Raw genomic sequence first — 27928 nt, 5'->3', positions numbered from 1 at the left:
CACGCAAAAATTTTGCCATAGAAGCCATATAGAAAATATCGGTTACTACAAATTTAAAGAAACACGCATTGGGATCCTCTTCCATTAATATTTATTTAAATAAGTTAACAAATTACAAGAAAATTAATATTTTTTGAGAAAAAGTTCATCAGCGCCATCTATTAGCAACTTAATCATTGTTGCTCTTTTGTAAAAACATAACCTCAAAATAACATTAACAAGTTTTATGATTTTAACGATTAATAAAATTAAGCTTTTGTGAAACGTTTTATTTTACAAATACTCAAGTAATCGATGTTGGTCATCAAGTAAGTATACTCAGTACTTTTAATTTTTATTATTATAGATGTTTATGTTGAATGTGCAGTTGCTGCACGAAGCAAACGACACACCAGAAACTCCAGCAGTGTTTTCAGTTCTCACGGCGTTACTAATATTGTACGAATTGTTGGAATTGGATCTTACAGGTTCCGTGTCTGTCAAAGTGTCTGCTACTTCTATTTTATTTTTTAAAGAATCTTGGATATATCCCTCCGCTACTGCGGAAGATTTCCAACCACCATGTCTTTTAACGGCTAGAAAGTCAAGCCCCTTGTTTGCTAATAAAGTAGCACTGCTCCTACGAAAACAATGGCCAGTATATTGATGAGGGTTTGGAAGTTCAAGATATTTGGCGATCAATGATGGAATTTTCCCAATGGTGTTTATACCAATAGGTAAATTTATACATTTTCCTGCACGATAAGTTAGAAATAGTCTCCTGTTGTCAGTCACAACTTGTAGTCTTAATTTCACAAATTGCTTTATTATTTCGACCCATTCCCTTTTGGTTATGGCAAATTCCCGTTTAACCTTAGTTTTTGTTTCAGGAATAGAAACCAAAATTATGTCATCTTTAAAGATAACATCACCAATCATCATCTTACAAATTTCTTCTCGGCGGCAGGCTCCAGAAATTCCCATAATCAAAATCGTCTAAAATATAAATGTTAAATTTTTGAATGTAAATTTCTAAATAAAGACAAACCACTCACTTTCATCAAAAAATATTCTTTGTTAGGGGCCTCTGTCAAAAATTTTGTAATATGTTCTCCTTCAAGTATTTGTGACTTTTTTGGAATGTGTTGTTCCGTTTTCCTTTTAAGAAGGGCAAGCAATTTTGGATATTTCGAGATATCTATATTCTTCTTAATATTCAAGCAAGATCGTATCATGCTATAAATTGGCCACAATGTTTTTTTAGTAGAACCTATTTCTTCAAAATAGGCCACCAAGACGTTTTCAGAGTAATTTTTGATCTTTTTATCTTCGCACCATTTGACAAACTGAGAAAACGTACTCTCATATCTGGGGCGTGATTTTGTCGGCAATAAATTGTTTATTGCAGCAGTTGCCGCACTTTTCACTTCGGGTGGTGTACACTCGAATTCAAACTCTTCTTCCGAAGACATGGTACAAATCAATACAAATCTTTATTTTTGAACTTTTTGCTTGACAGAATTGACAACTGTCAACTGGAAACTTCAGCGACTTGATTTTTTATACCAATAAATGCGAACTATATATGATGGCGAAAATTTGTTACAAACTTCGTGCAAAAAATGTTATACAAGAGACGTGCGGGAATAATTTTGCCTGATTCGTGCGACATTCCTTCACTCGTGCGCGGGGCGCACTCGTGTTGAAAGAGTCGCACTTATCTGCAAAAATTGTATTCCCGCACTAATCATGTAAAATACTATTGCAATTTGTAGGTTAATCACTTTCTAGACTTTATTGAAAGAGTATTAGGTTTTCGAAGCTACACCGGGGGAGGAAACGGGGAAAATTACCACTTTTTGTGCGCGAAACTTTAGTTTAAACTTCTTGCTTGTTCTATCTATCTAAAATTATTTGCTGAAACTTGAAGAGAGGCAAACGCCCCTGTTAAAACTTTTAAAACGCTGTGCATGAGAATATGCTCAACATTTTTTAGAACGTAAAATTGAAACCGATGAAAGAACGTTTTCTCCCCACACATTACGATAAAATATGATCCAATCTTTCTGTCAAATTCTTTGGGTAATATTTTGTGATAAGAATTTCTTTACGGTAACTCTCCATAGAAATTATATTAAAATGAATTAAATTTAGCACCTCTTGTTAATTTATGCTTTAGTGAACTTATTTGCTGGCTTGTAGGAAACCTCATTTCAACAGAAACTCATCCTGCCATAAACCGGTTGTAAGCCTAATTACATAATTAATTACAGCGACTTCCCTTTTGAAATCTGATCGGTGTTTTGCACCTACCAAAAAGACTTCTTACAAAACCAAGTGCAAACTCCTTAACAAGCCGCGAGGCACAACTCTGAGTCGCCAATTTTGATGTGTGTTCAGAACTCAGCCATAATATAAACAGCAAACAGATTAAGTTCCAAGGAACACAGTCAATAGCACGAACTCCTTCAAATTGAAATTTTCAACAGCGGAGATTTGATTCGTTTATATTACACCCGGCGACGACTAAAGCAGCTTATTTCCGTTGAGGAGAACAGTTTTTTATCATGGGGTTATCGACTTCACAACGAACCAAATCGAAGAAAAAAATCCTCAGTTTACGCGGAAATTAAGTAGTCCTATGAAGTTATTTACACTTTGAATTTGTTTACGAATCTGGCAACTTTCCACGAAAAAAAATAGCCGGAAGTTTATGGTGATTTAGTTGTTCGATTAGATTATGTAATTGTACGATATTTTAGGGTTTGCCGGGGTGCGGGGAGAAAGAAAAAACGAGTTGAAGACTTGTGGCAAAGTTCCAATTTAGGAGCCCGAGGATTTTCACTTTTAGTTTAATTCGAATTGTATGTCAAATTATCTCCATCCCAAGTTTTCCACTTCAAATTTCTTATTATTTTGTGCATTTCAAAGATAGACTGAAAGAACTCCAACTCTAACAATCGTCTCGCTAAAAGTCAACAACAAATGACGTGTGCATTAGACTGTCAGGATCAATATCTCAATATCCGAACATATCGGATTTCTAAGGTTTATCTGTGAAATCCGCGATAGATAGATTACTTCCCTTTTCCTAAGCTTGTGTGACGTAGGAATCGTTTCGTCAATGTAATTTTCTTACTCTTTCTACGTTCGGTTTTATGCAATAGATAAGAATATAATCTCAAAAAATAGTTTAAATCTCGTATAAAAATGTAAGATATAAATTCAAATAGTGTGTAACAAAATAAATAAATAAATAAATAAATAAATAAATAAACAAATAAATAAATTAAATAGTATCAGTCTTAAATTCTAAACCATGGAGGATTTATTTCCTTTCCTCGAGTCCACCGTTTTTCCTAGAAGCGCCCTCTCCAAAACAATAATCGGAGATTCGAAAATAAGACTCCAAAACACTGCGATTACCACCGAAAAAAGAAAATCCCCACAGAATTTATGGAACTGCAAAACAACGATAATTTTTTATTACAAAAATATTTCTTCTTACCGCTTGATAATCACTGAAATGAAGAGGAGATCTCGTGCTAAAATTCGTCATAAAAATGAACGAATAGTGCACCAAGTAGATGCTGTAGCACAGCCTCGACAAAATCTGGAAAATCGGTAATGAGAGAAACTGATTGACAGGGCCTCCATAGCCCATGCTGCAAGCGAAGACGATCCAGCAGATCCCAAGAGCCCAAGCTGGCCTCATCAGTGCGATAAAAAAGGAGTTGGCCAATCGGTCATAATCGAAAGTTTGAAGAGTGTGGCCGGCGTAGAGACATGCAGCCATGACGGCAAGAGAAAGAATCCAAGTCAAGACAACCAAAAACTAAAAGTATCTTCAGTCAGATTCCATCCCAAAAAAAAATTTAGTTTTACTTTGTTAATATTGGGCATCTTTTTGTTCGTCTTCAAGGTATAAACGTAGTACCCCAACATGATACCAAACAAATACGGCGCCATCCTCGTGTGAGTTGGCATGTAGTAGTACGTCATGTAGTCACTCAGATTTCCACTAAGATTCGCCGTCATTTGGCCGCCAAGTTTAAAGAACCAGCCAAGAAGGAAACTCGCTACGATTGATAATAATGACGTCACAGACAGAGAAATGTACCCCCAAAGTGGCCATTGTCTCATTACAACCAGTAAAACTGGCGAAATAAGGAAGAGCTGCATGTCCACTGACAGGTACCAACTTTGAGGAACACACTAAAAGAACTAGTTAGAACGTGGTTACATCAAGAGACAAACTTACACTTCCGTTCGGATTGGCGTAATTCTGAACATACAGTAAAGCAGACCACCAATTTTGCTTGCAGGCTTGGGTAAGAAACGTGTTGGTTCTGTCCCATACAGGTCCGGACCCGAAATAATTGAAGAGTCCGGCGTGGGCTAGTACCATTGCACCTAGAGCTGGAGTTAGTCGTAAATACCGGTGAAAATAGTACAGAGGGACGTTGAATTTGACTCCTTTGTCCATTGTTGCTTGGAATGTGTAAATGGTAAGGAATCCTCCGACGACGAAGAAGGTATCCACTGAAACTGTGGCTCCGGAGATGTACTGACTGTACGTGGAGTCGATCCACTGGAATTTTGTTAGTACCGCGGTCAACTCATTTTAATTAGACTTACTTTATAGACATCAGCGTAGTTATCCAAGGGAACAAAGACATAGGCCATGTAGACGTGGCCGAGGACCACCCACAACATGCTGATGGATTTCAGACCATTTAAGCATTGCAACTGTTGCGAGTTCCCTAAATGGAAGAGTTTTTTTCCATTGGTGTACAGAGAAAATGCGATTGCGGTTGAATGGAACGGCGCTGCAATTGCTTGTATTAATTTTATTGATTTTAGTATTGTACGATTACGAAACAAATTGAATCCAGAACTGATCACAAGAGATAAGAAAAATTGGCTATTCGCTTATCTTTTGATTCATCAAGTATTGTGTTAAATATAGATAAAATTTATTGAAATACCGGACTTACTTGTCTGTTTGTACTGAGCGTAAATATCGTAGATTGTAGAAATCACTGTGACTAATCCAATCAGAGCAAAGGTAACACTGAAATCATCACATTAAATAATCGTAATTAACACTTTTCTAGAAGTTACATTGATACTATGGCGAGAGCGTCTAAACTCGGTCCTGAATCCTTCGACAAACACTGAGAGTCTTCGAATTTGACAAAATCGGGAAAAATTATATTTAAATCTTCAGCACTGCAAGACTTAAAGACACAGTAGTAAAATCCCACGCTGATACTTGCAGATCCTTCGACTCCAACAAGTTCTGTATTCTGAATTAATTGTGTTAGTATTAAGATCTGTAAAGTTTGGTTGCACTTACAATTCTTTTAAGTGGAGGCGCAAGACCGAAAGTGTCAGGTAGATTTATATTGAAAGAAGCTTGACAAAACTTCGTATCAACTTCTGCTATTTCCAAGCATTCGTCGTAGTTTCCCATGGGTATGAGGTTTCCTTTGGCTATACCAGAAGGAATTCGCGAACTGGAGTCGACCACTGGTAAGAAGATTCAAATTATTGGATCTTCAGTGTTGGTAAAATACTCACTCATCCAGTACGTTAAAGTCAAAATATTGTAGTGATTCCAATCCTCCAAGCACTGTGAAGATAATTTTTGTCTCGCTTCAAGGGTAACATTTGCCAAAATGTCGTTGAGCGAAACTTGACAATCGACACTGTGAAGGAAGAAAATCGCACAGAAAAACACTAATTTTAGCTCCATTTTGGTCAAGTCTCGTTTATCTTATGAAGTGTAAATAGAACTTATTTTCGTATTTATATAAAATTGATAATGAAAGAAATCAGTGCGAAAGATTACGCCGAAACTATCACACTTGTTCTAAAGGTGCCGCAATTTCGCTCTAATTTAGTCATCGCCGACCACTTAGTTTCTAATCAGATTTAAGTACACTTTTAAGTACACAAACGCAGAGTAAAACCCTAGAAAGTTCAGGCCAGCTTTGACGAATTATTCAAAATTATTCAAAGTTATTCAATTATTGTTATGAAAAGACTTGAAATGTTTAGAGCACATTTGTTGCGCTTGCCAAAGTGAGTAACCCTTTTCGATTTTCCTCCACTTTGGTTTAGTATCCTTTTATCGAGTTCCGCATCTTCTTAGCGGAAATACGCTTTATTGTTCGCCGAGATTGATAGTGTGGCTCTTACGGTGTTTTCATATTAGAAAGCCTTCATTGTGTATGACTATCCATTATTGGCAAGTCGATGGCTTAATTACAGCATTATTCTGTCGACTGGAATCGAAAATGTGAAATATCAGGGACGGAGCTGTCGGTTAAAATTTGGAAGATATGAAATAAGTCATTTCTAATCTAATAAGAATTTCGGTGAAGTGGAGGAGTTGTTATTTAGCTTGTATTATCTTCCGAGAATAAGAAATGTGACAATTTTTAACGAGATTTTTCAGGAAATACTTATTTTTCTATTATACATCCGGAGGTGAAACATGTGAAGTACGTTTATAGATTAAATAAAATATTGATATGTTGTTTATAGCATTTTGAGATTGACGAATATCTAGAATTTTCTTGAGACAGTGATGCAGGTCGTTTGTGAAGTGATGTGAAATTGGTATCGGCAAATAACACTCAAAAAATAGAAAGATACAAAATTTATTAAAAAAATGTCGATAATGAAACCAAACAAATTTTTACCACTTAGGTATATCAATAACAAGTAAAGATTTCAGTTCTAAAAGAAAATTTGACCAAGTCCAATTAAACAACAATACTATCTATTATTGCCATTATCGTATTTTTGTAGCACGCAGCTGTATGTTTTTCATTTATTTTTGCAACAAGAGTATCATATCTTATTATATCAATTGCGTTCTAATTTTTTAAGTGTTTGAATGAAAACAAATTTTGCAAGAGGTCCTAAATTTTAATTGCGTACTAATTTAAAACTTCGTTTAGTTTCATGATTTGTCTTTAATTTGATAGTACAGTTCATACCAACTCATCTTGATTTTATTGTTTCTGACAACGTTAGAAAAATCACTAGGTTTTGCTCACTCTTTTTCTTTCTTTTTAATTTACAATGTACCTCTTTTTCGGTGGATTTTTATTATGTGGGTAAATTTAATTCGGTCGATATCTCGCTTATTTGCAGACCAAACTTGAATAATTCATGCTCATTTTACGCAGAATTTCACGCAGTAACCGACACATAATATGTTAATTTATTAGCGCACGTTTACAAATAACTGAATTAGAAGCGATTAAAGTTTCAATAGTAAATTTTCAGTTCCAAAATTTTTAATTCTCAGTATCTCCAAAACTAACAGATAGAAGGATGCGGTCTTTGTCATCGTTTTTCTCGCGCTTGTGTTGCTTATAATTTGTTCCAATAATAATTCATAATACGATTGTCGATTTTTTGTAGAAAAAAAATTTGACTCAAACAATTAAAAAATTTAAATTTTTGTTTCTTACTGCTTCTCGTAAACTATTTGATCTACCGATATGAAATTTAGCAAGTTTATAGATCTCAAGCTGCCCTTTCGATTGATGTAAATTTAAATATATTTAACGTCGTTTTAGATCCACAAAATCGCTGTAAAAATGACCCTAAAAAAGATTTTTTGAAAATCTATTTCGGTTAATATTTTGTTTATTTGTGAAGCAAACTCAAGTTGTTTTTACTCATCTAACGCAGAATTTCACGCAGAATCCAAAACTGTGCGAATGTTTCAGGTACGTCAACAAATAACTGAATTAGTAGTGATTAAAATTTTAGGTTGTTGTCAGAGGGTGGTTTGCGCCATTTTTGTCTCTCATTGTTTTTGTCTTTCTCAAAATTCAAATTTTCAATATAAAATCTTACGTCTTGTAAAACGACTCTTAAATTAGAAAGATTTTGAGGCACAAAGCAATTTGTCACAGGGGTTCTAGGAAAGGATACTAATTCGTTTAATGATATAGGTGGTGGAGAAACTCGCACGGGATTTGAACTCAAGATGCAATGAACCGGATGCATCTCAAAATCCGCGGAAAGCGAGTCAGATGTTAAGTTCGCGCCACAAGAAGTGCTCGAAAGCTAAGAACCTGAGAATTGAAACTCAAAACCTGCAAACTGGAGAAGCGGAATACAAGAACACGGAAAACTAGGAGATCAAGAGTCTGATATTAATTTAACAATAGAACTCCATGTAGGTATACTAATAGTTAACAATTATAATATGTAAATAAATATTTTAAATCAATAAATGATTTGGAAGGAAGCTATTCTACAAATTATTTGATATGTAATTAATGTATGTTTGTTTAAATTTACTCTGTTTGCTCGCTATAAAGTATTTGACAAAACAATTTATTGAAATATTTTTGAGAGCGAAAAAAAAATTATTTAAATAATAAATCGTACCAAAATATAATATTTGAGACTTTTTCAGTGTAAACAAATAAGCTTAAACATAAACACAGCTTGAATCTTTTTCAAAATTTATTAAATCCAGTGAAAGAGAATTGCACGAGTTTGCCCTCAAAGCTGTATGCCATGTATTACAAAAAACGGAGCTTTATTAACCCTCTGTTTACACTCTTAGGTCTTTAAATAAGATTTTTTGTTGTCTCTTGAAGCTATAGCGCATCCGAATTTTGGAGAGCAAATGAAATAATAGCACAGACAAGAAAATATTAACTGGTCCTGCAAAGTGTTAAGTAACCGTCATTTGCATAGAAACAGCTTTAGTTATCTTACCTCTGTAATCACAGACACGTAAAAAAATCACACCACTAATGGCTAACGACCAAAAAGGATTATGTATAAGAACAATGAGACACCGTTTGTTCGAAAAGCATTGTGTCCTATATCAACGCAAACTTAACCACCGGCGAGACGAGTAAAGTGAGTAGCTGAAAAGAGGGTTTAATTTAATTATAAATTTACTTTTACAATTTTAAGTAATTTAGTTCTGCTCACATTCCATAGCAAGAAATGCTGGCTCGAGTCAAGAATAAGCTCAATATTCAGTGTGTTATTTGAAATTAATTAAACGCAATGAAGATTCTTGTAAAATAGTTTGCGGTTTTAATGTAATTTTTTATAGTTATTTGCATTTTACTCTAAAGACGCCATAAATTCTTCTTAAATTAATATTTACAAGTGAAGTTTTATGAGAACTGCGTTAAACTAACCTGTTGCATCTTTTGATAGTGCTGCTGTTTAAAACTCTATATTGTAATGGTAATAAAAAAACACCAATTAATTCTAAGAATATTTTGCATCTTTGATTAGTTGACTAAAAATTGACTACAGCTCATATTGACATCTCGTTCCGATAAAAAATTCAGGATCATTAAAAAGACACATTTCTCAGGAATTACCGATCTTAAATATTTCAGCAGCTGTCCCAATTCGGGATGATATCTGTGGAATTATTACCGAATCAATACTACTAAAGGAGGAAGTTAAACATCGAGGGTTTTTAATAGAACTTTAATAAAAGTAAATGAAAACAGAACGAAAGAATCACGCAACTTCTGCGAAAACGAATTGCTGGATCGTGCCGAGTTGAAATTTTATAATATTTTAGTTCTGACAACAAACCTTGAAAATGCTGGCTATTTTGATTAGAATTTTATTTTTCTGGTTCATCATGATATTAAATTCATACATTGAGTCTGAGACGTCTTAATAAATCAACAAATACCAAGCAACTCGCTATAAAAATATGCGAAATATGCGTACGGCTCTTTAAAGAAAATTGTCTCAGTTGTCACGTTTCTTTCAGATTTTCATAACACAGTCTGAGCTTTTTCTGGTATCAAACTGAAAGGCCCACAACGATTGACGATTAGCCAGTTAAGTGCCAAAGCCGCATCCAGGCTAATCTTAAAACTACGTGTGAACTTTTAAAGCACGTCGGTGTCACGTACGACCTGTTTTCCACATTTTACAAAAAATAAAGAAACAACACTCATAAATAAACATTTTTTCATTTCCACATAATATTTATTTTGTATTATCGACAAGACAAGTCTTTTAAATTGCGCTCCGACAAATTGACCCATAGAAAAGTCCAATTAATTCAGCAATTTTAAACAAGCGCGCGTCTGATCTTTTTTAATCCTCACTTTCGGGGAGACGGTTAAAATATGAAAAACCTCGGCTTGAATTTTTTAAACATTTAATTAATTCGCCGGAAGAATTTTATGAGGTTGCGTCGGAAGTGTATATAAAGTATAAAAAGTGTGTTTAGAAGATTACACGTTTAAAGTAGATTTCTTCTTGCGTTTTGAAGAGTCTGAAATAAAATATTAAGTTAAAATACGGAGGTGTTACGTCTTCACCTGTCGTGTTAAACAATAACTTCTCGATGGTGATCATGGGAGATTCAAACGTCAAACATAACAGCAAAGCTAGTAGTGCACTAAACATAAAGTCGCCCCAAAAGTAAAAGAGCTAAAAATAAAATATTGCAACAAATTCTCGTTTTATTTTTTTTTATTATTACCGCAGTGAAATGTCCCATCATATACTGAGTTCTAAGGGACAACAATCTAAGAAGAATGAGCTCGTAATGCACCAGATATATCGCATAGGAAATCTTCGACAAAAACTGAAAGAGTGGCGCCGATAAGAACACATCAATTGGTCCTGAAAGTTTGGAGATAATCGTGATTTACATAGAAATGTGAGACATCTCACCTCCGTAACCAGACACACATAAAAAAATTAAACCACTAATGGCGATAGACCAGGCGGAGCTGTTCAGACTAAGATAGAAGGAACTGGCCCATTTATCGTATTTGAACGCCACTACATCGTGTCCTGCATAAACACAGGCTAAGCCACCGCCGAGACACAATGCCCATAGGAATAATGCGGTCAGCTAGAAAAAAGACAGCGTTCGTAAATTCAGTAAAAATCCAGTCGTACTCACCGGTTTCAGTCTAATTTGAATGCGTCCTTGTTTTACCTTGTAAATGAAATAGCCTGAAATCATACCGATTACGTACGGTGCAAATCTGCAATGAGTTTGTTCGTAGTAATAAAAAAGGTAGTTTTCTCTGCCTCTACAAAAAATAGTGTAGTGAACTTGTGCTGCTTCGTATTGTGAGATTGCTTACTTGTCGGTGTACAGAGAAGCTCTCAATTCATGATAATAAACAACGAGAAATGGTACGATAATTCCAACAACGCCGAGAAGCGTTAAGATTGCCAGTGTCCACTTTGGTTTTCGTATTAAAGGAATTAAGACCAAAGGTGATAAAATAAAAAGTTGCATGTCAATGGACAAGTACCAGGACTGGGGTACACACTAAAATTATAACTACGTAAAATACTAAAAAATTTCTATTAAGACACTATTTACGATTGCTTCATCGTCGTGTGTAAAATTTTGGATGTACAGTAAAGCAGCCCAATAGTACTTTCTACAAGGTTCAACCAAATAGTTGTTAAATCCGTTCCACAAAGGACCATCCGCGAGTGGGTTCAGAAGAGTAGCATGAATTAAAATGACTATGGCAAAAGCCGGAGTTAAACTAAAATGTAAAATGAAAGTTGGAGTATTATCAACTCGTACTTATTACCGAACGTATCTATGAATGTAGTAGAAAAATACGTTGAATTTTACACCTTTATCTGTGGCTTTAAGAAAGGTGTACACTGTGATTAAGCCTCCGATGAGAAAGAAAGTGTCAACTGCCACTGAGGCTCCCAGGATAAACATATTACCGAGGCGTTTGGGAAACTGTGGAACAGTAGATAGCTCAATTAAGCTTGATTACAGAAACGCAGATTAAATTTTTAGTTCAAAATTAAAGCTTATACGTCAAATCCGACTGCAGAGAAATATTTCTAGTTTGGGGATAAATGTAATCCGTGCCAAAAATTTGGGTCTAAGTTATAGTAAGGACTAAACGAAATTTGGAGTACACAAACAATTTAATCCTGGATTAAACGAAAATACTCTCAAAATTAATTCGGTCAATATTTCGTTTATGTGTAATGCCAACTGAAGCTACTGGAGTTCATTTAACGTAGAATGTCACGCAGAATCCAGAAATATGCGAATTTTTCATGTACGTCAACAAATAACTGAATTAAAAGCATTTGAAAATTCGATTTTTTGGTAGAGGGCAAAAATTTTGGAGCACTGGGATATTTAATATTCGATTTCTCCGGAATGACATTATAGAAACAAGCGGTTTGCCCCATCGTTTTTTCCCATTTGTTGTTAAAAAACCGGTGTTATCTATACCAAATATTTATAATAATTTTTTTTGAAAAAAAAACATTTACAGCGATATCTCGCTTATTCGTGAAGCAAGTATAAGTTATTCGTTTTCGTTTTACGTAGAATTTTACGCATAATCCAAAACATTTTTATTCTTTAATCTACGTCCACAAATAACTGAATTATAAGCGATCAAAAATTCAGGCAGTAAAATTTAATTTCCAAAAGGTTTAATGCTTCATATCTTCGAAACTAAGCCAGACAGAAAAATTGCATTTTTCTCGCGTTTTTGTTCGCTATAATCCGCTTTCAGGTATCTAAAATTCAATGTTTTTTTTTCAGAACAAAAACCTAATAATTCAAACGAGAAAAATTTTTTAATTTTTGTTTTTTTGACCACAATTTGTAAACTATTTGACCTACTAATATAAGATTTGGTTAATTGATAGATCTCAAGATGCTCTTTTAATAGATAGATAACTCAGAGATATTAATCATTTTCGGCACCAAAAAGTTTTTTAAAAATGACCGCAAAAAACCCTTTGAAAATGTAATTTGATCAATATCTCTTTTAATTGTGAAGCAAACTCAAGTTATTGGTGCTCATTTAACTCAAAATTTTACGTGAAATCTATAATTGGGTGAATTTTTTACGTACATCATAAAATAATCAAATTAGAAACAATTGAATTTTTGGGTTGTAGTCAGAAAAAAAAAATTAAAAAAAATATGTACGTATTTAAATCTAACTTAAATTATTGGCGCTCAGTTTATGCAGAATTTCACGCAAAATATAGTTTTCATGACTAAATTTAATTCAAGATTTGGTAGTCCATTGTTTAATCAGCGTTTCGGCAATCGGGTCTTAGAATTTCACTTCATTACGTACCTCGATAACTTCCGTAAAATTAATTATTGGACCGTAAGTTAGACGCAAGTATTCATGAGATACCACAATCCACATCATACTGATTGCTTTCAAACCATGTAAACACAGTAGTTGATCCGAGTTTTTATCTGAAGCAAACGTAAATAGTTTTCTTCCATTTGTAAAATAGGAAAATGCGATGGAGATCTCATTATTAGGTTCTGCAATTTTATTAGTAACATTTTAACTCGAAATGGTAAAAAATACTTACTTTTGCCTTTATAGTGTAAGTAAACGTCATAAGCAGTAGAAATCAAAGCCAAAAATAAGAAGAAACTCAAAATTATACTACAAGAAAAAGCAGGAACTAATAAAAATGTACTTAATGCTTCTTTTAAATTCTCACATTGTGGTAAATGATTCCTTATCAAGCCCCAGCAGTGAATCTTTCGTATAACAAAACTGTTCTAAAAATATTTGCAAAGGGTACACTTGATGTGCATCTTTAGCTGTACATTTGTTGGGGATGCAAATACCAGAATGAACCCCAAGAAAACTTCGGTCACTCTCTTCCGGATTTTCAAAAGGTGTTCCTTTCCGAAGTTTCTATAATAAAGTCAAGTTATATTCTTATTAGAACACCATAGTAACCTACTTTGGGTATTACTGCTGTAATGAGTTCTTTAGGTACCGTCCCTAAACAATATTTTCCAGTGAGGTTACCTGTTCGTATGTCTAAGCATTCGTCGTAGTTGCCTAAATCAAATAAATTTCCGTACAAGACACCAGAAGGTACAGTTCCATGAGCATCCAACACTACGAAAGCAGGAATAAGAACAACCAAGCGCGGCGAAAAGTATCTTACTTCTCCATGCCCATTGCTCCATTGCCATGATTCCATTGTAGTACGATTCTAATTGATCCAGACAATCTCTAGAAATGTCTTTGTTTTGTAAGGATTCGTTGATTGTTGAAATGTAATTGTGATCAAAGTATGAGAGTTTGGCCTGTGCACATCTGGTAATAAAAATTATAGTCCAACCAAGAAGATAGAGAGGCAGCATTCTTGAGACTAGAAAAGTAAACAGTTAAAGAGTAATGTAAATAAAAATAATCTTCAGAACCTTTCCAGCGCAACAAAAATATATAAAATTATCCCCAATAAAACAATTTTTATTAACTTCGCGTCAATAAACCCTCGTTCAAGTTTTTCCACTGATGAGATTTTTGACCTACATAAAACTACTAGGATTCGTACAATAAAACTTGGCAAATGTCGAGATCACGTCCTGGCAAAAAATAAATTTTAGGATCATTAAAAGGACTCTCACATTGTGCCGGGAATATGGAATTATATCAGCAGCTGTTCGGAATTTATTTGAAATCACTAAAATCACTTGCAAATCAATATTACTTAATGTAAAAGCTAAATATCAGTGGCCCTTTAATAAGAAGCTTTGATAAAAATAAACGAAAGCAAAAGGAGCTTAAAGAAGAACGCTATTGTTTGGAATGAATTTCGGGTCACGTTATTAGTTGAAATTTATAATCATCGGAGGCTTAACGAAGTCTTGGGGTCCGGAAACGCGAAAATTATAAGAAGATAATTCCAGTTTTGTACGAAAAAGGTCAACACGTTTGAAAACAAGTCTTGATAGAAGAAATTGTTAAGTTTATCTCTTTCATAATAATATTTGTACAGTAATTGCAATAGAACGTTATGAGATTATGTCGCATTTACAAGCGACCTTCCATTAAATTTAATATAATGGAGTTTCTAAATCAGGTAAATGGCGCCATTTATTGTCGCAACGGGTGGGCATGTAAGCTCGGAATTCTCTTGTCGAATGAAAAATTCACCCTAAAGCGGGTTATTGTTTATTTGGAATTGTGTTGTTATTTCGTATATCATCAGGTACAAGCTGGAGCTGATTTTTATTAAAGTAAATAAATAAATAAATGGTAATTGTTTGAGTAGGAGTTTTAGACTTCAGATTTTACGGCAACAAATCGTTTCTGATCAAAATGATAAAAATGAAGTTAATCAGTTTACAAAGAGATTTTCCAAATGATGTTTGTTGGACTCAGGAAATTATTATTTTTGAGTCGTGTAATAACACTAATAACTCTTCCAAATTGCAAGTAGGTAAAAAGATACAAATTTTAAAAATTAGTATTTTTAAGGCAAAGAAAAAATTCAAAAATCCTCTCTAAAAGTTGGTAATTTTAGTAATTTTGGTGTTACGGCTATGAAATTTGGAAATGTTACTATATTTGAGACGTGTATTAACTATACCAAATTGCAAAATTCTAGATCAAAAGATACAAATTTTTATTTTAAGGCGAAGCAAAAATTGCTGATATCCTTTACCTAAATACGTACTTTTTGTAATATTAGTGCTACAGCTATGAAATTCGGGGACTTTACTATTTTTAGTCGTGTATTAACTCACCCAAATTTTAAAATTTTAGCACAAAAATCACAAAATTTAAAAATTTGTATTTTTAAGACGAAAGAAAATTTTTTAGGTAATCTCCCTCAAAAATTCGTAATTTTGGTAATGTTCGAGCAACAGCTATGAAATTTGAAGTAATTAATACTCTTGCATAGCGTAATAACTCTACCAAGTTACAAAATTGTAGAGCCAAAAACAATAATTTTACAATTTTTATTTTTTAAACGTAGCAAAAATTTTAGATATACTTTCCCAAAATTTGTAATTTTTGTAATTTTAGTGCTACGGCCATGAAATTTGAAGACTTTACTATTTTTGAGTCGTATATTAACTCTACGAAATTGCAAAATTGTAGTACAAAAAACACAATCTTAAAAAAATATATTTTTAAAGCTAAACAAAAATTTCAGACATCTAATTACGGCAAATATTTCGACAACCCGTGGACATAGGTCAGATCTGAGACCGCTGCAAGATTCCTGATGAAATTCTAAGTTAGATGAGACGAAATCAATAACGATCCTCCTAAAATTAATTAAGGTATCTCTGGGATATTCGAGTCGCCACTTAATAATGGCACTTTCCGAGATGAAAATCTCCTAGACACGTTCTTTTACAAAGGCGTCAAAGCATAGTTTTTCAAAATTTTGATAGTGTGTATCCCTTTTTTATTTAAATTTCCGCTTTTAATTAATTAAGTCCAGCAAATGATTACAACAAAACTGGAAGAAACTGATTTGTTTTATAAAGTTTGAGACGTGTTGGAATTTATTTGGTAATAATAAGCTGCCTCAGCTTCTTAATCAGTCGCTTGATTTCCCATTTTCAAAGCAATTATACACGAGAAACAATCACCTGGTTTGCCACAACTAATTCAAATCCTTAAATCGCATCCCTTTCCACTTTCTTGCTCCTCGAATTAGCTTACACAAACACATTACTAAACATTACCGCCCCCATATGTTTACTTAGGACTTGTCAGTTGCAAGGTGGCACTTGCTTAATCGAATCCTCTCGTGATCCGTATTTTTGCGGCACCACTAAAAGTGGGATTTATCAAGGATCCTAGCAGGAATTTATTGCCTGGAGTTAACAGTCGGCATTATTCCAGAATTCTCTAAGGAACGTCATAATGTCATAAAATCGACCCTTTTTTCAATATTCATCTACGTATACCACTGGGACTTCCCAACTGTGACGGGACACAGGATGAAGACTTTAATATTGAAACAAGGGATGTTTCGGGAGTCACCTATGGAACTATTAAATTTTCGTTTTAGGACGAAACGATAAAGTGCTGTGATGGGAGTGGTGAGGTTTCAAAGTACTGAAAAAGAGTGAACGCTGTTGGGAATTGACAGGCGAGACAAAGATGTGCAATCTATAAACAATCTTTTTCAGGGTTTGTTTAAAGAGATGCCATCGGACGATGTCAATACGGTTTCGATGAGTTGTTGGCACTTTTTTTTTCTTATTTCCTTTAAAACCATCCCGTTCGACTTTTTTATTTAAATGGAAGCTAAAACTCTTTCGTGGACCGCCTCTTTTGGCGCAGAATCCTGTGCTGTACCAACCGGCGTCTGTTGGCGTCGCGACGCTACATCTGTAGTGTGCGTGCCGGTGTTAAAGCTTGCAGTAGCCCAAGCTTTCGGTACACCTCCGCGAAGTTCAACTTTTCGTTCGTCCGATCGGTTTTAAGTGCGAGTGGCGCGAATGTGAACATAATTATTTCGGAACTGCAACAGGTAAAAACTTTAGAACAGGCCTGGGAGACTACAATGTAAGTCTGACTTTTGCATAAAAGTAGGCTAATGGAAAGATAACACTCTAACATGGGCGGAATAACACGTCTTAAAATGTTATGATAATTAATAAAATTACCTGACGCTAGTAATTTAGATTTGCGTACTTGAAGGGTGTTGGTTTTGTTCATTAATTTATATCAAGCAAGCGAACACTCTTGCTGTTAATTATGCTAAATTTTATTAATGTTTATGTCTCGTAAAAATGTAGGGAGAATTTTTAACGTCTGAAAAATCACTCTCTGTTCCATTATTTCGTAACTCTATCTTTGTAAATAAAACTTTTTTGTGTCGGGGGGACAATATCGCTTCCTCAAGATGACGATATTTCGACGTTCAAAATGAAGAGAGAAAATGATACAATTATTACTCGCTTTATGAGTGTGCTAAACCACGCCAAGTGGAAGTTAACACTATTTTGTGTTAGATTTAATACTGCAGAATTTAGGGAACAATAAGCCATTCATGTTTCATAGAGCAATTTGCCGTCCAATCTGAATTAAGGACACTTTAATCTATCACAACCTTAACCTTGCATCAACCAATCAGAATGACATGAATTCTATATCATCCGGTTACCTTGAGTTTCCAATTACCAGCCATAATGTAAAGATTCAGAACACAAAGTAAACGCAATTTACTAGGTGGAAATACAACGCATTTGGAATATGTAGGAGATTTCACGGAATATGCAAAATTTGTATTAGAATATTTGCATCTTTTGAATTTTGTGTAATTATCTATATTTTTTAACAAGTTTTTAAAATGGCTTACCTATACTAATACTTTTGGATTAGTTTATTTACGAAATTTTTTAAAGCTTAGAACATTTTTTTAATCAGTTTTTATGGTTTGTCCACTCTATAGATCTAAAATTTTTAAGCTTTAAACATTTTTTTAAATTACTACGTGGTCTAAATTTTTTAAACATTTTAAATTAGTTTTTGGTCTGTCCACTCTATAGATATACTAAAGAAGGCCAGAAATCGTAGTAGTAATTTATATACGCTTTCCCTGACCTTTTTATTTCCCGAGATCCAAAGGTTTGAGGGAAATTAGCAAGCCAGGACTAGAGAAGTCGTCTCTCTCGTGCATTATACAGAGTGTCCCAGAGCTTCTTAATCAATTTTTGTTTTGAAATTTGCCATCAGTATTGCTGTCGGCACTCTCCTTTACTCTATGGGGCGCGAGTTCTGGAACAGCCTGTATGTTTACTTTTTTTACTACTAGCATATTTACGTCTACAGACTGTCCGATTGTATAATAATCGATGTTTTATGATAATGTTTAGCGGCCATAAAGTGGCTCTTTAGTGTCGGCGTCCGTTAAATAAAGTGAAACGGTTTGTCAGTGTCAAATTATTAAACACAATTAAACCGTCGTCTAAGCGGCAACATCCGCAAACTCAATTGTGAAAATATTTTGTTACAACTTTTTCTCAGATGACTTTTTCGCGAGAAACTTACTGGTAGAAATTATTTTTTGTATTTTTGAATAGATCTAACCTTAAGCTACAATTTGATCCTAAATAATCATTGAAAAAATTACTTACACTGCCAAAAAATAGTTTTGTTGTAAATTTCGTCATACACACTTTTGGACTTGCTAGAAAGAAGAGATTCCTCGACGCTATTTCAGCTATTTCCTTCATTTAATGCAGGATTTAATTTTTTTTAATTGCACTTCAAATGTAAACAAAGTTTGTAACCATAAGACTAAAACGGCACACTTTGAACCCGCCTCTCATTCTTTTGTAAAAAAAGTGTCTTCACGACAATCGAGTATAAAATTTTGTATGTAATTTGTACATAACTAGATTTTGTAGACTCACATTTTTGACGTTTTGTGTCTATCTCCACTAAATAGCTTAACAGAAGCAATCCACAATACGTTTTTTTGTCTACATGTAGGAGAGAAATTTAATTTCACAGTTCGGAAGCAGACGACATAATAACATGTTCTTAAACTAGCAGCGGAAAATGGCATAATATCGCACATCTCATGAATTTTAAAGCAGAATTTATAATTATCTCGATAATCCGATAAGATTACGCCAAATGGAGAGGAATTTCTAAAACTCGCAATTTTTTGAAAACTTCTACTTTACTTTTGTGTGCACATAAAAAACAAATAATTTTATCTCTCTGCATATTAAGCAGACTCCCAGCCGGAAATTTATAGGATATTATGCTCTAGAAAATATTAACGCTAAAACTGAAAAGGCGAAAAATTTGATGCCCCGCTACGCTCGGAAATTAGCAAATTCATATTGGAGTTAATGACTGCACATATAAAACGTGATCATGCAGCCTACACTACCATTTTCGCTGCTATTTAATTTAATTTTTTCTCTATTTTACATTAAAGCTTTTATTGAAAAAGTTGCGATCAATTTCATAAATATATCCACTATGGCCCGTATTATGTAACGCAATTCATGAGCAGAATTGACCACTTTTTGATTGAGTCCAAAATGTAATTTTTATGAAACATTCATTTAGGTTTTATGCTTTACTTTTGAAATTGTCTCCTACAGCGTGACATTCAATTAGGGGAGTTATTAACACAGTTATCTAGAGGTCGGATTGAAAGCAATTTCTGTTTGATCCATGGAAAGCGTTTTTCAAGCAAAATTCTTTGTAATCACGCGTTTTTACCAGTTAATCAAATTGCGCAATTCTCTAATTAAGACGAAATTAAAACATGTTTGTCGTCTCTGTGGTGGTGGCAGCGACTCTTTCCATTTTGTTTAAACGGGAACTTGTTGAAATGCAACTTCCTCAGGAAAATAATTCTCAGCAGAACAAAGCCGAAAACTGATTTTCTGCACTGATAGCTGTGCAAATACAATTTTATTCGCTGCATTTTTTATTCTGAAGTTCTTTGACAAACAAGAAACGACTTCTGCTTCCGTGCAGTTGTCGTTACAATACATTTCAAACAAAACTGTTTCATTATCATGACATAAATTATCAGATTCTTGTTTTTCACTTGGCTTTAGTATCATTTCACTGTCATTGTGTATTTGCACATGAATGAAGTTCCATTCCGTACTTTCGCCCAGACTCAAAGCACAAAGTCGATGTTTTTTTTCTTGCAAAAAACCGCTAAAATATTTATTGCTTATCGAAATTAGTTCTCCATTTGGGGGTTTCGTGGTACAGGCTTCTAAAAAATGCAAAAATCGATTTAATCTCGCGAGAACTGGTTGTGAATAAAATTTTTGCGGCGTTACCAATTTGAGTAAAGTCGGAGCGTCTGTAATTTATCAACTGTTGAAAAGGAGGCACTTGTCCGCGATATGAAACATGCAAGCGCAGACTGAGCTCGTATTTTATATTAATTTTTTTTTATTAATATTCAGTTGCTTATATGCACGCAGAAATGCCTAATTAATTAAGTTAATTAAATGCTGTATAGTTGCGACAGTGACAATATCGCCACAAGTGCCTATTACTATCGGTCGCTCCAGGACCGTACTTCTGTGTTATCCATTACCGGTATTAATCTAGGAGAGATACACACAGATTTAGTTGGCAACCATAAGAAGCTTTCTTGAGCTTTGAGATCCTTTGATTTACGAAAGCGCCACTGCTTTGTTTGATACAGGAAACACAACCACACATGGTGGCACGAAAATCCAGATCCATCTTGTGAAGACAAAATAAATTATGAACAAACACGCTGTAGATGGAGAAAAAATAATTTGCCTTATGTCGTAAGTTCAGCTCTGCACTAGACTTTTGTGAGAACACAATGTCTTCGCTGTTGAATGCACATTTCCTTGCTAATTAGAAGTGGGGACGCATTGTTCTTGGGTAAAAAGAAAAGAAACATCAGAGTTCACCGAAAAAAAAAATTAGACGATTGTTAGCTAAAGATACTTAAACATTCAGTAACGACAGTTTCTTAATAATTGAGGGAACGTCTCTGACGATTTAGGGACAGTAATTCAAATGTTGAGGCTTCTGGTCGTCTTTACCAGCGGTAATGAAAATGTTACCTGACGTGTCCCTAATTACTGCCCATTAACCTTGCATCTGCAGTGTCCGGTTTGCCGCCATGAGATAAATGATCTAATTTAGCATCACAAAAAGCTATTGACTTTGATTAATTGCCAACGTGTCGTTACAACACTGACTGCAAATTATAGTTTATTTGAAACAACAGCTACAAATTGCAACTACAAAAAATTACAGATTGCAGGACGCGAGCTTACACAGTGTCAGAGTTATTTAATTCCGCTGCTCTTTCGGTTGGTCATTGATTAACATTTTGCGTCTAAAACGCAAAGTAATTACGTTCTACATATCGGTCCTCTGCAATTTTGTTCAACTTGGCTCTCTTCCGAGCTTTTCAAAACCTCTCTATTGCATATTAATTCAGTTTGGTTGGTGAATCCCCGGTTTCATCAATATTTATGTTTGCTCATAAACTCATTGTATGTGTTGCACATTATGATGAGTAGCAGCACTTTTTCCATTGTGTACCCTGTCAGTGATGAATAGAAAGCGCGCTCATGATACCGCAAATTTCCAAAGCACAACAAATACGGAACGTCAAACTTTGAATCGAGTCGTCGAAATCAAATTTACGACGAGAACGGCTTAAAAAGATGCAGAAAGAAGGCTATTATCCTTCCCGAAAAGGATGTGAAAGTTCGACAATAGTAGAAAAGTAGTCCTTCTTGTGGCGTTAACACAGATGGATTTATATTTTCCGCGTGTTTATTGTTTACGTCCTAGTTTACGTTTACACTCGATGGAGTTTTGCGTCTACAGGAAACTGAATAACGATATCGAACCTATTCGATTTACATTTTAAAGAAATGTTGTAAACTTGATTGGTACAAATTGATTTTAGGATGTTTCGAATTGGCTACGGGGAGAAGCTTTTATTCAATTTTTTGCGACATGATGACGAAGTGAGGCAGAACGAAAACAGTATCGTATTGCTATCATTTTTGGGGGATTCGAGCATTTGCTTTGAAAGTGATACGTACTCAACACGGGTTCCGATAAATTGCTGATAATTACTCAATAGTTTATATTGACGTTTTAAATTTATTTACCTAGTAAATAGGTTCATGAAACTCCAATAAAACTAATTGTGCGACGATTATTATTAATTGTTGCGTTGATGCGCCCATAAATTGATAGACTTGAAAGACCATTGGCTCTAATAGTTATTATACAGGGTGTTATGGAAATGAGTACACAAAATTAAACTGGTAAGAGAGCTCACCATTTACAAGTTTTTTAATAAAAATTTTTCGAAATCGCGTTTTTTAAGCCTACAATCTAAGAGCAAAAATCCTTTCGGTTATCAGTTCGCCTCTGAGATTATTAATGGTTAGTGCAAATTAATTTACGATGGTGTTTACAACGATGAAGTTTATAATTAGGTAAAAAATTCTCGAAATTTAGAAATTTGATACATAAAATTCGGATTTATGTCATTTGCGTCGGTGCTGACCTACCGCAAAAGATAATTCTGTTTGTTTACTGTTTTTTGCAGAAGCTTTTTTATGCTGGCTTATTCTTTTTATCCATAGGCGGATTACGGTTTTCACAGCAAATTTTCATTGGTTTTTAATTCGTAAACGAAAGCGTTTCGGAATTGTTTGTAGTAAAAAAGTTGTTGCCTATGGTGAGTTCTGTTATCAGTTTAATTTTGTGCGCTCATTTCCATAACACCCTGTATAAGAAGAGGGAAAAGACACTTTTCTGGTACGAGCGTTATTATTTCTCGAGATCCGAAAGATTGAAAGAACTTATAAAGTGAACGCCAGAAAAGTGTCTTCTCTCTCTTGCTATACAAGGTGTTATATAAAAATGAATGCACGAATTATTTATACCCAGTGATAAAAAAAGCACCCATGAGTGGAAGTATTTTGTCCTTTTCAGTTAAAGCATTTTAAAAATAAAAGCAAGATCCTTTTTACAATATTTCACAATATTTATCGAAGAAAAATCTTGCAATGTTGCCCAACTGTCTAATAAAATTTTACATTAGGCAGTCGCCGTAACTAAGCTTTACAATGTTGCAACATCGGAAATTTTTCTACAAAGCCAAATAATGGTACTTTTAAAAGTTTAAGAAACTTGGTTTAAAACATTTTTTTTTAATACAGAATATCATTAACTGTAAAAAATGTCGAACAATAAAATTGTTATAAAAAGTATATCCAAATAGAGTTTGATTGTTTATAATAAAGCTTCTATCTTAGTTAAAAAAGCACAAATGTTGTTTTGGTTTTTAATTTTGGATTCAAGTAAGAATTAGCTGCAACATGATAGGTATAGTAAATCCAGCGTGTAAATAGGATGATTTGAATTGTATGGCATGAAACATGGCAACTTGAAATACTCTAGAATTTTCCGTCTTTTTGGGGATATTAATCTCGATTTAAGTTGGTTGTGCAACTACGCCTTCCCGCCTTTTTTAGAAATTTGTCAATGATTTGACATTCACTGACATTCGTCATTCTTGACCACTTTAAGATCCACTGTTTGCACTGTTCCTTGAGTTTTGTTGGTAAAATAGTGTCTAATTACTAGTTTTTCCCTTTTTCTCTTGTACAAATTGTCTTTTGCAAGTTTCATGATGAGTAGATTCAAGATCTGTTGGTCAACTTCACCGAAGTTTCCTAATTAGAATGTTGATAATGAAAGATTTGTTACAACTGGACTGCTAGTTTTGTGTGCCTCTCAATTTCCTGGTAGAAAAGGACTTACCTGGCACACAGCTTTAAAGTGTGTAAAAAATGAGGGTTTTTGAGGTTTTCCTACGTTAGCAAATTAATGACAAAACACCGAATTAGTCAGTTTGTTGATTCCCTTTCTATAATCAAGTAATAGGAACCATTTTATAGCAGTAAATTTAGTAAAAATAATGAATTTTAAAATTAGTATCAAGACAACTATTTTAAATTTGGCGGTTGTTGGTACTAGTTTTTATCGCGCAGATTTGGTTAGAAAACTGTCATCTATTTATTCGTTGGACAGACTATAGCATGGGCGCCTTTGTTTTATCACTCCGTATATTTAATTTGGTTTATTTCTGACATAACACTTATAATAGTATTTTACATGATTAGTGCGGGAATACAATTTTTGCAGATAAGTGCGACTCTTTCAACACGAGTGCGCCCCGCGCACGAGTGAAGGAATGTCGCACGAATCAGGCAAAATTATTCCCGCACGTCTCTTGTATAACATTTTTTGCACGAAGTTTGTAACAAATTTTCGCCATCATATATAGTTCGCATTTATTGGTATAAAAAATCAAGTCGCTGAAGTTTCCAGTTGACAGTTGTCAATTCTGTCAAGCAAAAAGTTCAAAAATAAAGATTTGTATTGATTTGTACCATGTCTTCGGAAGAAGAGTTTGAATTCGAGTGTACACCACCCGAAGTGAAAAGTGCGGCAACTGCTGCAATAAACAATTTATTGCCGACAAAATCACGCCCCAGATATGAGAGTACGTTTTCTCAGTTTGTCAAATGGTGCGAAGATAAAAAGATCAAAAATTACTCTGAAAACGTCTTGGTGGCCTATTTTGAAGAAATAGGTTCTACTAAAAAAACATTGTGGCCAATTTATAGCATGATACGATCTTGCTTGAATATTAAGAAGAATATAGATATCTCGAAATATCCAAAATTGCTTGCCCTTCTTAAAAGGAAAACGGAACAACACATTCCAAAAAAGTCACAAATACTTGAAGGAGAACATATTACAAAATTTTTGACAGAGGCCCCTAACAAAGAATATTTTTTGATGAAAGTGAGTGGTTTGTCTTTATTTAGAAATTTACATTCAAAAATTTAACATTTATATTTTAGACGATTTTGATTATGGGAATTTCTGGAGCCTGCCGCCGAGAAGAAATTTGTAAGATGATGATTGGTGATGTTATCTTTAAAGATGACATAATTTTGGTTTCTATTCCTGAAACAAAAACTAAGGTTAAACGGGAATTTGCCATAACCAAAAGGGAATGGGTCGAAATAATAAAGCAATTTGTGAAATTAAGACTACAAGTTGTGACTGACAACAGGAGACTATTTCTAACTTATCGTGCAGGAAAATGTATAAATTTACCTATTGGTATAAACACCATTGGGAAAATTCCATCATTGATCGCCAAATATCTTGAACTTCCAAACCCTCATCAATATACTGGCCATTGTTTTCGTAGGAGCAGTGCTACTTTATTAGCAAACAAGGGGCTTGACTTTCTAGCCGTTAAAAGACATGGTGGTTGGAAATCTTCCGCAGTAGCGGAGGGATATATCCAAGATTCTTTAAAAAATAAAATAGAAGTAGCAGACACTTTGACAGACACGGAACCTGTAAGATCCAATTCCAACAATTCGTACAATATTAGTAACGCCGTGAGAACTGAAAACACTGCTGGAGTTTCTGGTGTGTCGTTTGCTTCGTGCAGCAACTGCACATTCAACATAAACATCTATAATAATAAAAATTAAAAGTACTGAGTATACTTACTTGATGACCAACATCGATTACTTGAGTATTTGTAAAATAAAACGTTTCACAAAAGCTTAATTTTATTAATCGTTAAAATCATAAAACTTGTTAATGTTATTTTGAGGTTATGTTTTTACAAAAGAGCAACAATGATTAAGTTGCTAATAGATGGCGCTGATGAACTTTTTCTCAAAAAATATTAATTTTCTTGTAATTTGTTAACTTATTTAAATAAATATTAATGGAAGAGGATCCCAATGCGTGTTTCTTTAAATTTGTAGTAACCGATATTTTCTATATGGCTTCTATGGCAAAATTTTTGCGTGCATGTTCCCGCACTAGTGCTCGAAAGCCTTAGTTACCGGTGATGGTTGCTATGCGCGAAATCGTTGTTCCTGATCTATGAGTGAAAAAAACACTTTAATTTTTGATGTTTTATGCGTTTGTTTCCATACCCATTAAACATCTTAAGATAGACAATCCAAAATACACTTTTTATCTATTTGTTAGAGAAAAATTTAATTTCACAGTTCGAAAGCAGACGAGCATTATGATATGTTCTCAAGCTAGCAGTGAAAAATCACCTTTTAATTCAACAATCAAAATAATAATAATTATTATTATTCAACTAAATAAATGCCGAGTGTCGGATGAAGGAATAAGTAAATACTAGAACCAGAATACAGAAACCGTTTAAAAATGATTATTTTAGAAGCAAGTATATAAAATACAGTTTTTGCGGAATAATCCTTATTGCTTGAATACTAAATAAGTCCGTAAAAACTTTTTAGATACATGTTACAAACAATATTTTAGTGAAAGCTTTCAAACATATTCAAACTTATTGTTCATTATTTCGGATTTAAGAATCAGTTTTTTAACCAACGCTTTAGGGCACTGTAATTAAAGGTCCTTTAAAGTATTGTTACAACAATCTGTTTTTATGGTAAAAACTCCCTTTACATTTTAAAGAAAATTTATAATGATTATGAAATGTTTTGCATCAAAAATACCGAAAACGCGTAGAAAATTGTGTTAGATTCACTTACAAAACAAATAATTTGTTCATATTGTTGTAGAATTGTAATGTTGAACCACTATAATTTTTGAGATTAAGTGAAAAAAAACTCATTTTAAGGACTTAAATGAGTTCGTAAAACAGCTATTTTTGGAGCGTTTACCCAAAAAACCATTTATGAGTGAACTTTGCCGGACTGGCTACTACTGTGCAATATTTTCTCCAGCTTAATCTGCAGAATTTTAAGAAAATATGTTCTTTCACGTACTTATAAATAATAAAAGGAATCAGGAAAAGCTGGAACAGCAAACGGTTTAAGAGATGCGAAAATGTAAAGGTTTAAACTCTCTACAGATTTTGTTGGATATACAATTTGCATACACTTTGCTAGACGTCGTTTTAAAGATAAAATTTGTGAATAAATATACATAGGGATATATTCAGAGCCGCATCCTGCCTTAGTTTCTATTATATTTGTCATCTTACAGTAAAATGATATAACTCTTTTAAAAAAAGATCGTGAGAAGGTGACATTTGAATAGCATCTTTTATCTGTGTGGCACGTATACGTGATGATACAAATCCGGTGGTGGCACGTGTGTGGAAACTCAAATACTTCTTATAGTTGAGGTACATTTCCGTACACAAGATATTTCCCAACGAGGCAATTACTCACACACCTCCAAAATCTCAGTGAATTTCAAGATGATCTTTTTCGAGATCAAGTGTCGGCTGGTCCTAACTAGATAATTTGTTAATTCAGTTTGAGTCAAGTTTTGAAGTTTGGATCGTTGTTGCGGTCGCTCGACTTAATAAGAAAGAGCACTAACCTTGTTACAGGACATGAATTATTTCCCTACTTAGCGAAATTGAAGGATTAATTAGACGAGTTTTCCCTGGAGAAAAAGCAAATTATTTACAAGACGGAGAAAGACAAAATTTCTAATTGGAAATTAACGTTACAAACTCAACGTTTGTTAATTAAGTTCTGTTTTTTTAACTGTAACAGTTGTTCACTGGTTTAGTTAGAAATGAGTGCAGCAATTAGTTATTAGTACGTAGAAACCAT

General features: G+C 34.0%; 5 protein-coding genes and 2 long non-coding RNA genes across 11 annotated transcripts in view; 3 read left to right on the top strand and 4 right to left on the bottom strand.

Annotated features, from left to right (window-relative positions):
* The first annotated feature begins 157 nt into the window (after positions 1 to 157).
* On the top strand, positions 158 to 1033 carry LOC148168620 (uncharacterized). Of its 3 annotated transcripts, XR_015770722.1 has the most exons (4): positions 159 to 308; positions 368 to 467; positions 516 to 716; positions 870 to 1033. It is a non-coding gene; the product is annotated as an uncharacterized LOC148168620 (long non-coding RNA). The 3 variants fall into 3 exon arrangements; XR_015770721.1 differs by having other exon boundaries at positions 158 to 308; positions 368 to 716; XR_015770723.1 differs by having other exon boundaries at positions 158 to 308; positions 347 to 716.
* Positions 307 to 1738, bottom strand: LOC148168619 (uncharacterized). Its single transcript, XM_088045235.1, has 2 exons — positions 1035 to 1738; positions 307 to 975 (listed from the first exon to the last, which is right to left on the bottom strand). Exons 1-2 carry the CDS (start codon positions 1449 to 1451, stop codon positions 328 to 330), a joined length of 1065 nt encoding a protein of 354 aa, XP_087901361.1. The 5' UTR covers positions 1452 to 1738; the 3' UTR covers positions 307 to 327.
* A 1481-nt stretch (positions 1739 to 3219) lies between these two features.
* LOC148168618 (nose resistant to fluoxetine protein 6-like) lies at positions 3220 to 5753 on the bottom strand. Its single transcript, XM_088046798.1, has 9 exons — positions 5563 to 5753; positions 5339 to 5511; positions 5104 to 5288; positions 4977 to 5053; positions 4618 to 4808; positions 4241 to 4570; positions 3865 to 4194; positions 3488 to 3814; positions 3220 to 3441 (listed from the first exon to the last, which is right to left on the bottom strand). The coding sequence occupies exons 1-9, from the start codon at positions 5735 to 5737 to the stop codon at positions 3292 to 3294; spliced, it is 1938 nt and encodes a 645-aa protein (XP_087902924.1). The 5' UTR covers positions 5738 to 5753; the 3' UTR covers positions 3220 to 3291.
* Positions 5754 to 10044: 4291 nt separating this feature from the next.
* The window catches only part of LOC148168615 (nose resistant to fluoxetine protein 6-like), a 28525-nt gene continuing 10641 nt past the window's right edge, over positions 10045 to 27928 (bottom strand). Inside the window, exons 2-14 of the mRNA XM_088046797.1 lie at positions 13954 to 14160; positions 13744 to 13904; positions 13495 to 13694; positions 13360 to 13436; positions 13110 to 13309; positions 11574 to 11734; positions 11354 to 11525; positions 11109 to 11299; positions 10922 to 11054; positions 10687 to 10870; positions 10493 to 10635; positions 10329 to 10440; positions 10045 to 10282 (exon numbers count right to left, since the gene is read on the bottom strand). Coding sequence (XP_087902923.1) covers positions 10242 to 10282; positions 10329 to 10440; positions 10493 to 10635; positions 10687 to 10870; positions 10922 to 11054; positions 11109 to 11299; positions 11354 to 11525; positions 11574 to 11734; positions 13110 to 13309; positions 13360 to 13436; positions 13495 to 13694; positions 13744 to 13904; positions 13954 to 14152 — 1974 coding nt within the window. The 5' untranslated portion in view covers positions 14153 to 14160 and the 3' untranslated portion in view covers positions 10045 to 10241. The remainder of the gene's footprint in view (positions 10283 to 10328; positions 10441 to 10492; positions 10636 to 10686; positions 10871 to 10921; positions 11055 to 11108; positions 11300 to 11353; positions 11526 to 11573; positions 11735 to 13109; positions 13310 to 13359; positions 13437 to 13494; positions 13695 to 13743; positions 13905 to 13953; positions 14161 to 27928) is intronic.
* LOC148168612 (metabotropic glutamate receptor 2-like) overlaps positions 17156 to 27928 on the top strand; it is a 144316-nt gene continuing 133543 nt past the window's right edge. Inside the window, exon 1 of the mRNA XM_088046796.1 lies at positions 17156 to 17324. The gene's annotated coding sequence lies outside the window, so the exon portion shown is untranslated. The remainder of the gene's footprint in view (positions 17325 to 27928) is intronic.
* LOC148168617 (uncharacterized) lies at positions 24432 to 25861 on the top strand. The gene is made up of 2 exons (XM_088046430.1): positions 24432 to 25133; positions 25193 to 25861. The coding sequence occupies exons 1-2, from the start codon at positions 24717 to 24719 to the stop codon at positions 25838 to 25840; spliced, it is 1065 nt and encodes a 354-aa protein (XP_087902556.1). The 5' UTR covers positions 24432 to 24716; the 3' UTR covers positions 25841 to 25861.
* Positions 25135 to 26015, bottom strand: LOC148168616 (uncharacterized). Of its 3 annotated transcripts, XR_015770816.1 has the most exons (4): positions 25860 to 26014; positions 25701 to 25800; positions 25452 to 25652; positions 25135 to 25298 (listed from the first exon to the last, which is right to left on the bottom strand). It is a non-coding gene; the product is annotated as an uncharacterized LOC148168616 (long non-coding RNA). The 3 variants fall into 3 exon arrangements; XR_015770815.1 differs by having other exon boundaries at positions 25452 to 25821; positions 25860 to 26015; XR_015770814.1 differs by having other exon boundaries at positions 25452 to 25800.

This window comes from Gnatocerus cornutus, chromosome 9 (genome assembly GCF_029298725.1).
Source record: "Gnatocerus cornutus isolate USDA-ARS CGAHR chromosome 9, icGnaCorn1.1, whole genome shotgun sequence".
Lineage (NCBI taxonomy): Eukaryota > Metazoa > Arthropoda > Insecta > Coleoptera > Tenebrionidae > Gnatocerus > Gnatocerus cornutus.
Note: the sequence above shows the minus strand (reverse complement) of the source record. Positions and strands in the feature narration are given on the sequence as shown.